Source organism: Vipera berus (assembly GCF_964194415.1).
Source record: "Vipera berus genome assembly, chromosome: 1".
Classification (NCBI taxonomy): Eukaryota; Metazoa; Chordata; class Lepidosauria; order Squamata; family Viperidae; genus Vipera; species Vipera berus.
Window position 1 is genome coordinate 340,408,629 of NC_138202.1, and position 12,448 is coordinate 340,421,076.

At 43.8% G+C, this 12,448-nt stretch overlaps 2 protein-coding genes across 5 annotated transcripts in view; one reads left to right on the forward strand and one right to left on the reverse strand.

Moving 5' to 3' along the window:
• The window catches only part of LOC308675004 (merlin-like), a 40,761-nt gene extending 34,707 nt beyond the window's left edge, over positions 1 to 6,054 (reverse strand). The window contains exon 1 of the mRNA XM_081339932.1: positions 6,003 to 6,054. The gene's annotated coding sequence lies outside the window, so the exon portion shown is untranslated. The remainder of the gene's footprint in view (positions 1 to 6,002) is intronic.
• Positions 6,055 to 6,539: 485 nt separating this feature from the next.
• Positions 6,540 to 11,983, forward strand: MRPS17 (mitochondrial ribosomal protein S17). Of its 4 annotated transcripts, none has more exons than XM_081340638.1 (3): positions 6,540 to 6,596; positions 8,263 to 8,411; positions 11,563 to 11,983. In XM_081340638.1, the coding sequence occupies exons 2-3, from the start codon at positions 8,289 to 8,291 to the stop codon at positions 11,851 to 11,853; spliced, it is 414 nt and encodes a 137-aa protein (XP_081196764.1). In that variant the 5' UTR covers positions 6,540 to 6,596; positions 8,263 to 8,288; the 3' UTR covers positions 11,854 to 11,983. The 4 variants fall into 4 exon arrangements, with proteins under 4 accessions (XP_081196764.1, XP_081196765.1, XP_081196766.1 ...); XM_081340639.1 differs by lacking the exon at positions 6,540 to 6,596 and adding an exon at positions 6,619 to 6,683; XM_081340640.1 differs by lacking the exon at positions 6,540 to 6,596 and adding an exon at positions 6,631 to 6,808.
• The last annotated feature ends 465 nt before the right edge of the window (positions 11,984 to 12,448 follow it).

Below are 12,448 nucleotides of genomic sequence, written 5' to 3' on the forward strand. Positions count from 1 at the left end.
ATGGAGCTTTGCTTGTTTGAGCGGTCCGCTTGCTGGCATGCTGCAGATTAGTGCCAGTCCACAGACCGGGGGAGGGGGACCCCTGCTCTATCACATTTTTCTCATGCTGATTGGGGAATTCTGGGAGTTGAAGTTCGTACATCTTCGATTCCTAAAGTTGAGAAATGTTGCTCTTAGTCAAATAATAAGGCAGTAAGTGCCTGGTGGTACCTCACTGCAAAAAGAATGTCCCAAAATATCTCATGTGCATGAGTTCCATAGTTGGCATGTTGGAAAAGAAGTAAATTTGAAGCAGACCTCAGAAGGTAAACAACAAATTTTATTCCTGAGTCATATAATCATATGAAAAACTTTAAAATCAATACAGTGCAAGCAGTACTCATATTCATAATCATTTTTGCATTCAAACCCTATCTATTTCGGTAGTCTTTCCTCTTTGAAACAGGCTTTGATGTAAACATTTGTCTTGCTAGTGCCATAAAGGTTCATTCCCTGCAGGAATTAAGATAGTTTCACCTGGGTATCTCAATATTTGTTTTAGTTTTTAAATAAGGATCTAAGTAAATAGTCCTTTTTGCAGAACATAATTAGCAATTATACAGGTTATCTGTGATGTCTTCAAGACCAGATACACAATCTGTCTTCAAATGGAACTCCACAGAACTTCCCATTATCTTACCATAGAATCTAGTTGTTCAAAATGTGCTCTAGACAAGGTGTTAAAGTATGAAAGTTCAATATTTTCTATCTGGGAGGCTGATTTGTGTTGAATCAGCTACTTCAAGGACATCAGAATTAAGAGAGGTGATACCATCTTGGGCAGCCATATCCAAAGACTATTTGAAGCTTTCTATCTGATTGTTGTGAAATGGCATTTGAAAGTTAGACAGTTTAAGTACAAGTAGACATATTAAGCGTTCTTCAAAATACAACTTGGGCCAGAAGGTAGAAAGTAAATTTAGTGTGATCTTCTCCAACCTGGTACTGTACAGATTATGTCTGAAACACACCATACAGCTTTCTTAGCTATCTTACACAAATATTACCGTATACTACTATGTAGAGAATAGTACTGCCATGTCAGTCATTGATCTACTTACTCAAAACTTAACAGTTTTCCCATTTCAGCCCCAAACAACATTCACATTTTGGCTTTCAAACAATGTGTTCAAATAACACATTAATGCAACTATGACCTTACTCAGTTAAACTCTTATTCTTGGATTGCATGACACACTGGATCAAACTACGTATGGCTTACACAACACACAACGCTAAATTGTGCCTTGCTGTGCTCACACGACACAGCAACATTTTTATTTTTCAAATTAGTATAGCTGCGTATTTCACAAAATAAGTGATTCTGGACAGTGTACAACAATGCTAAAAATAGATAATATCCATAACAATTATTGCAAAACATTAAAAATTGTAAAATAAAAAATAAAAAGAAATAATAGGTTGTTGTTGTTGTTAGCTGCGAAGTCGTGTCCGACCCATCGCGACCCTATGGACAACATTCCTCCAGGCCTTCCTGTCTTCTACCATCTTCTGGAGTCCATTTAAGCTCACACCTACTGCTTCAGTGACTCCATCCAGCCACCTCATTCTCTGTCGTCCCCTTCTTCTATTGCCCTCGATCTTTCCCAGCATTAGGCTCTTCTCCAGTGAGTCCTTCCTTCTCATTAGGTGGCCAAAGTATTTGAGTTTTAGCTTCAGGATCTGGCCTTCTAAAGAGCAGTCAGGATTGATCTCCTCTAGGACTGACCGGTTTGATCGCCTTGCAGTCCAAGGGACTCGCAGGAGTCTTCTCCAGCACCATAGTTCAAAGGCCTCAATTCTTTGGCGCTCAGCCTTTCTTATGGTCCAACTTTCACTGCCATACATTGCAACTGGGAAGACCATAGCCTTGACTATACGCACTTTTGTTGACAGGGTGATGTCTCTGCTTTTTAGTGTGCTGTCTAGATTTGCCATGGCTTTCCTCCCCAGGAGCAAGCGTCTTTTAATTTCTTGGCTACAGTCCCCATCTGCAGTGATCTTGGAGCCCAGGAAAACAAAATCTGTCACTACCTCCATTTCTTCCCCATCTATTTGCCAGGAATTGAGAGGGCCACTTGCCATGATCTTGGTTTTCTTAATGTTAAGTTTCAACCCAAGTTTTGCACTCTCCTTCTTTACCCGCAACAAGAGGCTCTTTAGTTCTTCTTCACTTTCTGCCATTAGAGTGGTATCATCTGCGTATCTTAGGTTGTTGATATTTCTTCCGGCAATCTTAATTCCAACTTTTGATTCATCTAGCCCTGCCTTTCTCATGATGTGCTCTGCATATAAGTTAAATAGGCAGGGCGACAGTATACAGCCTTGCCGGACTCCTTTCCCAATTTTGAACCAATCAGTGGTTCCGTGTCCAGTTCTCACTGTTGCTTCTTGACCCGCATATAGGTTTCTCAAGAGACAAATAAGATGGTCTGGTACTCCCATCTCTTTAAGAACTTGCCACAGTTTGTTATGATCCACACAATCAAAGGCTTTAGCATAGCCAATGAAGCAGAAGTAGATGTTTTTCTGGAACTCCCTAGCTTTCTCCATGATCCAGCGTATGTTGGCAATTTGATCTCTAGTTCCTCTGCCTCTTCGAAATCCTGCCTGTACTTCTGGTAGTTCTCGATCCACATACTGCTGAAGTCTAGCTTGTAGGATTTTAAGCATGACTTTACTAGCATGAGAAATGAGTGCAATGGTGCGGTAGTTTGAACATTCTTTGGCACTGCCTTTCTTTGGAATTGGAATGTAAACTGATCTTTTCCAATCCTGTGGCCACTGTTGAGTTTTCCAAATTTGCTGGCAAATTGAGTGTAGCACTTTTACTGCACTGTCTTTTAAGATTTTGAATAGCTCAGCTGGAATACTGTCACCTCCACTAGCTTTGTTGTTGCTCAGCTTTTCTAAGGCCCACTTCACCTCACATTCTAGGATGTCTGGCTCGAGGTCAGTGACCACATCATTGTGATTATCTGGGACGTTAAGCTCATTCTTGTATAGTTCTTCTGTGTAATTTTGCCACCTCTTCTTAATCTCTTCTGCCTCTGTTAGGTCCCTGCCAGTTTGGTCCTTTATCATGCCCATTTTTGCATTAAATGTTCCCTTCATCTCTCCAATTTTCTTGAAAAGATCTCTGGTCCTCCCTATTCTATTGTTTTCTTCTATTTCTTTGCACTGTTCATTTAAGAAGGCATTCTTATCTCTTCTAGCTATTCTCTGGAATTCTGCATTCAATTGGGCATATCTATGTTTTTCTCCCTTGCCTTTCGCTTCCCTCCTTTCCTCAGCTATTTGCAAAGCTTCCTCAGACAGCCATTTTGCTTTCTTGCATTTCTTTTTCTTTGGGATAGTTTTGGTTGCTACCTGTTGTACAATGTCGCGAACCTCTGTCCATAGTTCTTCAGGCACTCTGTCTATCAGATCTAATTCCTTAAATCTATTTGTCACCTCTACTGTATATTCAACAGGGATATGATTTAATTCATACCTGACTGGCCTAGTGCTTTTCCCTACTTTCTTCAGTTTAAGCCTAAACTTTGCAAGGAGAAGCTCATGGTCTGAGCCACAGTCAGCTCCTGGTCTTGTTTTTACCGACTGTATAGAGCTTCTCCATCTTTGGCTGCAGAGCATATAGTCAATCTGATTTCTGTGTTGACCGTCTGGTGATGTCCATGTGTAGAGCCGTCTCTTGGGTTGTTGGAAAAGAGTGTTTGCTATGACCATCGTATTCTCTTGACAAAATTCTATCAGCCTGTGCCCTGCTTCATTTTGTACTCCAAGGCCAAACTTGCCTGTTATTCCAGTTATCTTTTGGCTTCCTACTTTAGCATTCCAATCCCCCATGATGATAAGGACATCATTTTTTGGTGTTACTTCTATAAGGTGCTGTAGGGCTTCATAGAACCGGTCAATTTCATCCTCTTCAGCACTGGTGGTTGGGGCATAGACTTGGACTACTGTGATATTGAATGGTTTGCCTTGGATTCGAACTGAGATCATTCTGTCATTTTGAGGATTGTATCCCAGTATTGATTTTCCTACTCTTTTATTGACTATGAAGGCTACTCCATTTCTTCTGAGGGATTCTTGCCCGCAGTAGTATACCTGATGGTCATCTGAATTAAATTCACCCATTCCTGTCCATTTTAGTTCGCTGATACCTAAGATGTCGATGTTCAGTCTTGTCATCTCTTGTTTGACCACGTCCAGCTTTCCTTGATTCATGGATCTTACATTCCAGGTTCCTATGGAGAAAAAATCTTTACAGCATCGGACTTTCCTTTCACCACCAGACATATCCACAGCTGAGCGTCCTTTCGGCTTTGGCCCAGTCGCTTCATTCTTTCTGGCGCTACTAGTACTAGCCCTCTGCTCTTCCCCAGTAGCATATTGGACGCCTTCCGACCTGAGGGGCTCATCTTCCAGCGTCATATCGTTTTGCCTTTTGGTACTGTCCATAGGGTTTTCATGGCAAAGATACTGGAGTGGGTTGCCATTTCCTTCTCCAGTGGATCACGTTTTGTCAGAACTCTCAGCTATGACCTGTCCGTCTTGGGTGGCCCTGCACGGCATAGCTCATAGCTTCATTGAATTACGCAAGCCCCTTCGCCACGACAAGGCAGTAATCCATGAAGGGGAAATAATAGGTGGAGGGATGTTAATACAGGAGCTATTTCATCCATCTCCTGGAGTGCCCAACCTGATGGTATAGTCAGTCTTGAAGGACTTTCATAAAGTCAAAAGTGATGGAGCCAGTCTCACCTCGGGGGAGGGAGGGGTATTTCACAGCACAGGTGCCACAGCAGAAAAGACTTTTTCTAAACCTAGCTTACTCAACCCTGCCAAATGTAGCTCCCTAGTAGACAGAATCTGAGGGGAAGGGGCAGATATAGTCCAGGAGAGGCAGCCCCTCAAGTAATTTGGTCCCATGCTATGTAGGTCAAAATCTGCACTTTGAATTGGAACTGGAAACAGAACAGTAACTAATGCAGCTTGTAGAGCAGAAGACTAATATGAATTCTACTAGAAGCAGACATAATTGCCTGGGGGCAGGGGAGGTGTGTTACACTTTGCACAGCTGAAGTCCAGATACTCTTCAAGGTCAACTCCATTTATATTACAATACTTCAATCAGGAAGTGACCAGGGGACGAGTGACAGTAAGTAGGGATGACTAAGGATTACAAGTATAGAAAAAATAAATATATGAAGACAATGACTGAGAATGTATTTAGACATATTTTTGTAAGGGAGCATCCAAAGCATTTCCTGATTTTAACTTTAAAATGACAGAGTGTAATTAATTCTATTTTTATCCACTATTTGTATTAATAAAAGCACAGCAATTTTCAGTGATGGGACTTTGTCAAATACACACATAATAAATTGAATTGTGTCACTATCAATTTTTTCCATGAGGATATTGATAGAAATTTAATATATCTGCCTTTTCCAAATACCAGTATCCAAACGATAGGAAAGCTTCATAGCTTAAACTCCTCTTCAAATCAGTTTCCATTTCTCACAGGCACTTGTTATTTTCTTGGCAACAATATGTACATGGTTCGCCCTTGTCTTTTTCCAGCATAGTATTAAGTGTCCAATCTAGTGACACCTCACACTGGTCTTTCATGCAACTAGTAACCAACTGTGATCCCGTTTAGTTTTTAAGGATCACCTAAAAAAGAGGAACCGGTGCTGCCACCTTCTGTGACATTAGTTTTCGTTATCATGTAATTGTTAAAAGCATAAGCATACCAGAAAAAAAATACCATTTGAAAAAAGATCAAAAGATATGCGGTACCCCCACGAAAACAGCTTTCAATGACGCACAAAAGCCACTTTGATCTAATGATTAAGGTACCAGGCCAGAAACCAGGAAACGGCGAGTTCTAGTCCCACTTTAGGCATGACAGCCGGCCATGTGACTTCGGGCAGGTCACTCTCAGCCCAACTTACCTCTCCGCGTTACTGCTGTGGGCAAAACAGGAGGAGAAATGCTTTAGATCAGGGGTCTTCAAACTTGGCCCTTTTATGACTTGTGGACTTCAACTCCCAGAATTCCTCAACCAGGCATGCTGGCTGAGGAATTCTGGGAGTTGAAGTCCACAAGTCATAAAAGGGCCAAGTTTGAAGACCCCTGCTTTAGATGCTTTAGAAACGCTTAGATGCTTTGAGTTATTTATAATAAAGACGGGATGATAATTTTTTTTTAAAAAAAACGCAAGAGGGAGGAAACCAATCTACCAGACGTCTGCAAGTTAGAAAAAGCTTCAGTTGCATTGAATTTGCTTTCCCAACCGTTATCAAAGAAATGCTTCTCGAAACCATGCCGCTTTCTAATTACAGCGCCAGCTTCTCCACCCGAAGCCGCCCATCCTTGAACCTGGAAGGCTTCAGCCCGCAGCCACTCGAAGCCTTCGCGGCGGCGGCCACGCCCCCTCCTTGTCTAATGGCGTCATGACGGAAACGGCGATCCTTCCGGCTCTGGCTCCGCCTTTTCCTTTTTTGGGATCTCACCTGCCGGTTTCCAGTCTTGAGAGCGAGCAGAGAGTAAGGGCTTCGGCTGACTTCGAGGGAGGGGGCGCGAATCGGTTATCCGGGACCCGGAGAAAGTGGTGCTTTCCTCCCTCTGTGGGGGTGAGAACCAAACGGGACCGGCGGATTCGTGGGAGCCGTACTGGGAGGCAGTTAAATTTCGAGTGTTGTCTCCCGTCCGGCACCTCCTTTTAAGATCACCGGCAGAGGAGAGTTCTAATGTTGATGTTAGAATGATAATTATTTTATATCCCACGTTTATTTTTTATAAATAACTCAAAGCGGCAAACGTGCCTAATACTCCTTGTTGTTGTTGTTGTTAGCTGCGAAGTCGTGTCCGACCCATCGCGACCCTATGGACAACATTCCTCCAGGCCTTCCTGTCCTCTACCATCTTCTGGAGTCCATCTAAGCTCACGCCTACTGCTTCAGTGACTCCATCCAGCCACCTCATTCTCTGTCGTCCCCTTCTTCTACTGCCCTCGATCTTTCCCAGCATTAGGCTCTTCTCCAGTGAGTCCTTCCTTCTCATTAGGTGGCCAAAGTATTTGAGTTTTAGCTTCAGGATCTTGCCTTCTAAAGAGCAGTCAGGGTTGATCTCCTCTAGGACTGACCGGTTTGATCGCCTTGCAGTCCAAGGGACTCGCAGGAGTCTTCTCCAGCACCAGAGTTCAAAGGCCTCAATTCTTTGGCGCTCAGCCTTTCTTATGGTCCAACTTTCACTGCCATACATTGCAACTGGGAAGACCATAGCCTTGACTATACGCACTTTTGTTGACAGGGTGATGTCTCTGCTTTTTAGTGTGCTGTCTAGATTTGCCATGGCTTTCCTCCCCAGGAGCAAGCGTCTTTTAATTTCTTGGCTCCTTACTCCTGCACATTTTAGACCAGTGTTTCTCAAGCCTCAGCAACTTCAGGATGTCTGGTCTTCAAATCCCAGAATTCCCCAGGTGATAGCCAGAGGGGGTCTTGTACAGATTTGTCTTGTGCACCAAATGCACACCTTCCTGGGCCAGCAGTCACTTGCTTATGGTGACTCATCTGCTTGGATTACTGTAACACACTGCACATGGGGCTGCCCTTGGAAGTGCACGCAAAAGCTGCAGGTGGTCCAGAATGCAGTGGTATAGGCAGTTTTTGACATTCCTTGTAACCCAGCTCTGCAAGCTGTACTGTCTCCCAGTAGGATCTTGGGTGCAATTCAAGGTGCTGGTCATTATAATGACCATACGGCCAGGTTATTTGTGGGACTCCTCTCTCCCATTGTTTCTGCCTACCTCACTATCTGTAGTACAGTCTCAGTCCCTTCTATTACATAGTGTAATCTTTATGGAACCTGGCTCCACCTGCCCTAGGGAACAGTATCCTCTGGAGATTCAGATTACTCCAACCTTGTTAGCCTTTTGCAAGGGATTGAAGAACTAGCTGTTCCCACAAGTATTTGGGTAAAAAGTAAATGGGATCTGTTGTTATGGGTAAATCTAGCAGAGTTATTGTTTTAATCTTGTAAGCTGCCCATAATCAATTGTGTGAGATGGGTAACTATTAATCATAATAAATCATTTCTAAGAAGAAAGTTGAAATATAGGAAAAATTATATTTTAGCAGGTTTTGTAGGTGTGTTGGCTTCAACAATGCATCAAAGTTCTTTACTAAAATTACATTTACATTTATTTTACAGAATACCTGAATGTTAGCAACCAAGACATGTCTGCATTACGTGGAGTTGTTCATGCAAAATGGATCATAGGGAAAGTAATTGGAACCAAAATGCACCAAACAGCTAAAGTGAGAGTAACAAGGCTGGTACTGGATCCTTATTTATTAAAGGTAAAGATTTCTTCAGAGCTGAGAGTGTAAGCTGTTAAGCTTCAATTTCTTGAATTGCCTAATTCATGGAGTTACTGAGAAAATCATTATTATGAGATATTGTGACAAAAGATAACATAAAAATACAATGCTGGGATTATATAAGATGCTGTGTGTCTTAAAAAGTATTCTACAACCACTTGATGCCAGGTCCTAATTTTAATGCTAACATGCAGTTAATTCAAATTTTATCTGGTCTGACAGTACTTTTATAACGTTTCTAAGTATGTTATTTTAAAATAAAGAGCAAAAAAATCAAGAAGAAAAATATAGTTTGGTGCAGGCACAGGAAATATTGATCTTTGCATTGGTTAAAGTTTGTATGTTGTTTTTAAAACAAAAACTGATTCAAATGTCTAGAAACCCAGGAAAAGTGGCATAAATCACAAATATATTGAATTAGCTATGGGTAAAAGTGAAGAAAGTTAATTCTGTACATATTTCGTTTATAAATCTATGAATTGTGGCACTGAAAATTAGTTCAGTTGTGACTATATTATACCTTTTACAACACTAAAGGGGATCTGTTAAGAGTCTCCTTTTCTCATGAGATAAGGAGACAAAGGTGATACTGCAGTAGCACTGGCTGGCTGAGAGTGTGTTGTAGGCTTTGATTTAAGATTCTATTACCTTTTTAAATTTTTCCTATCGTAGTTGCCTGGACAAATACTATTAAATAATTAGATACTGGTGGGTAAACTTCCTTGAAGGCCAGGGGTCTTTATTTCAGTCTCTTCTGTCTCATGTTTGGGTACAATCTGATTGAAGTAAGGATATCACGGCTTGCCTCCAGAAGTTGTGGGTACTCCATCATTGGAGGTTTTTAAGAAGAGATTGGACAACTATTTATCTGAAATGGTATAGGGCACGGGTCGGCAACCTGCGGCTCCGGAGCCGCATGCAGCTCTTTGAGCCGTCTCCTGCGGCTCCCAGCCGCCCGGTGCGCGCGCACCTCTTCGAACGGGCAGTGGTGTGCGCGTACCTCTCCAAATGGAGAGTGGCACCGCCCGTTTGGAGAGGTGCGCGCGCACCTCCGTGCGAACGGGCAGCGGCGCCGCTTGTTGGGAAAGCTGCCGCAGCACGTTTGCAGGCTGCCGAAAGCGGCAGCTCTGCAAACGTGCCGCGGCAGCTTTCCCAACAAGCGGCGCCGCTGCCCATTCCGAGAGGTGCGCGCGCACCTCCCCAAACCTTTGAAGAGGTGCGCATGCACCTCCGCGTGAACGGGCAGCGGCACCGCTTGTTGCGAAAGCTGCCGCGGCACGTTTACAGGCTGCCGAAAGCGGCAGCTCTGCAAACGTGCCGCGGCAGCTTTCCCAACAAGCGGCGCCGCTGCCCATTCCGAGAGGTGCGCATGCACCTCCGCGTGAACGGGCAGCGGCACCGCTTGTTGCGAAAGCTGCCGCGGCACGTTTACAGGCTGCCGAAAGCGGCAGCTCTGCAAACGTGCCGCGGCAGCTTTCCCAACAAGCGGCGCCGCTGCCCATTCCGAGAGGTGCGCGCGCACCTCCCCAAACCTTTGAAGAGGTGCGCATGCACCTCCGCGTGAACGGGCAGCGGCACCGCTTGTTGCGAAAGCTGCCGCGGCACGTTTACAGGCTGCCGAAAGCGGCAGCTCTGCAAATGGGCCGTGGCAGCTTTCCCAACAAGCGGCGCCTCTGCCCATTCCGAGAGGTGCGCGCGCACCTCTCCGAACGAGCGGAGGTGCGCGCGCACCTCCCCAAACCTTTGGAGAGGTGCGTGCGGACCTCCGCGCGAACGGGCAGCGGCGCCGCTCTTTGGGAAAGCTGTCGCGGCATGTTTGCAGGCTGCCGAAGGCGGTAGCTCTGCAAATGGGCCGTCGCCGTCGCGCAACCGGGAACCGGTTCCATCACACATAAAAAAAATTGGCAACCGTGCGCGTCCGCGCATGCGCAAGAAAAACCCGTTTTGCGCATGCGCAAAATGTTTTTTTGCGCATGCGCGTGCATGGACACACGCACGCGGCTCCCACTTTTTTTATGTGTGATGGAACCGGTTCCCAGTGGCTCTTTTCCTTTTTCAGGTTGCCGACCCCTGGTATAGGGTTTTCTGCTTGAGCAAGGGTTGGACTAGAACAGGGGTGTCAAACTCAATTTAATTGAGGGCCGCATCAGCATTGCGGTTGCCCTCAAGGGGCTGGGTGGGTGTGGCCTGGGTGGGTGTGGCCTACTGGGTGAGTGTGGCTAAAGTGTTTATGGCCTACTGGGTGGGCGTGGCTAGCTCTACATCGTTCGCATCAAGGGTGCCTATGGGGGCCTGGGCAGGAGTGGAACAGATCTGAGGGTCTCTGGCAGGAGGAGGGTCTCTGGGCCATGGCCAAGGCAGTGGGGGCCGTTCCCCCACTGTTTCCAGGATGGCTTCGTGGGCCGCATGAAACCACTTCATGGGCCGCATCCGGCCCCCGGGCCTTGTGTTTGACATGTCTGGACTAGAAGATTGTTTTTCTGTGTAAATCAGTTACTATACAGTATTGTTCGTTGACATTAATGCCAGTGAGTAAAATATCAAATTAGAGAAATTAGGAGTAATATTTGCAATCTAAAATGTTCACTGGGTAGTACCAGTAAGCTCTCTGTTAGGCTAAATTGCATATATATGGTTGTCACATGGATAAAGTGAATGGAGGCATACTATGTATCTGCACTAATTCTTATAAACTTTATCTGTTTTTTTAATTGCAGTCTTTAAACTCGAAGCCCTCACATTTGTAAAAGTATTTTATGTAGTGTTTCCCACGATGCTACCAACCACAAAAGCCAGCTGAGTGACCTTGAGCTAGTCACTCCCTCACAGCCCAAATCAGGCTCTGCAACAGTTGAAAAATGATACCCCTTGCCACATCATGCACAAATAAATGTAGGAACTAGGTCAGCATAGTACAAAACAAGTAGACCCTGGAACTAAGCAGGACAAAGAACAATATAATTTTCTATGGTAATTCAAATTGCAGGTGCTCTTAAAGAAATATCAGAATACTGGTACTTATGCCCGGTAAAGATTTTAAACCCATCTAACTAAAGGCATCAATTTAATCTTTCCCAGAATAACACAACCACCAACCATTGATCTTCATGCTCTTTTCCCTCTTCTACAGTTCTACAAGAAGCGAAAAACATACTTTGCTCATGATCCTGAACAGCAGTGCATCGAGGGAGACATTGTGCTTCTGAAAGCTTTGCCTGAACGAAAAAGCAAGAATGTGAAACATGAGCTTGCTGAGATTGTGTACAAGGTTGGGAAAGTAATTGATCCCATGACCGGGAAACCGTGTGCAGGCCAGAAGTTCCTGGAAAGTGTAGCAGACACAGAAAATCTGACTGACAGAGATACTAGCTTTCTTAGTGAAAAACTCCAAGAACTAACAGTTTCTTCTCCAGACAAATGAAAGGTTGGAAAATAATTTGAGACTTGTCTGCCTGTCTCAAGGAAAAGATTTTATTGATTATATATATATATGAAGCATGATTAATAATAAACTGAAGTTAGTGTGTACATGCAATAAAATGTTAACATTTGTCTTTAAAGTATTATATGTTCACTCCTACACACACATTTCTTGAATCATCTTGTGATGACTACATGGGAACATTTTTATTTATTATTTTTTATGCTGCCCATCTCCTCTATAAAGTGACTCTTGTAGATTTTTATTTTTTTGCCAACAATACCAAAATGGCTTATCCCTGGCTTCCAATATATAGCCCTGGAGTTTTCTGGTAGATTTTCTTCTGACTACTAACTATAGCCAATGCTGCTTTGTTCTTTGGGGATCAGTTTGGATTGACTGGGTAATACTTATTTATGTGGACATACTTATACAGCCAAAGCATATTCATTTGATAAAAATGTCCTAATTTCAAAGAAAAATTCCCATGTTCTGGGGAGAAGAGTGAATCTGAAGAGCTGGTTTGTCATTGAAATCTTCACATTGTTTGTGGGGGAGCACAATCTGCACGTGTTTTAGAAAAACATTAACATCT

Bases quoted from the DNA above. Each gene is read 5' to 3' on its own strand.
- MRPS17 (XM_081340638.1), top strand. From the start codon at position 8,289: ATGTCTGCATTACGTGGAGTTGTTCATGCAAAATGGATCATAGGGAAA. The intron at 8,412-11,562 runs GTAAAGATTTCT...CCTCTTCTACAG, and splicing joins TGGATCCTTATTTATTAAAG to TTCTACAAGAAGCGAAAAAC.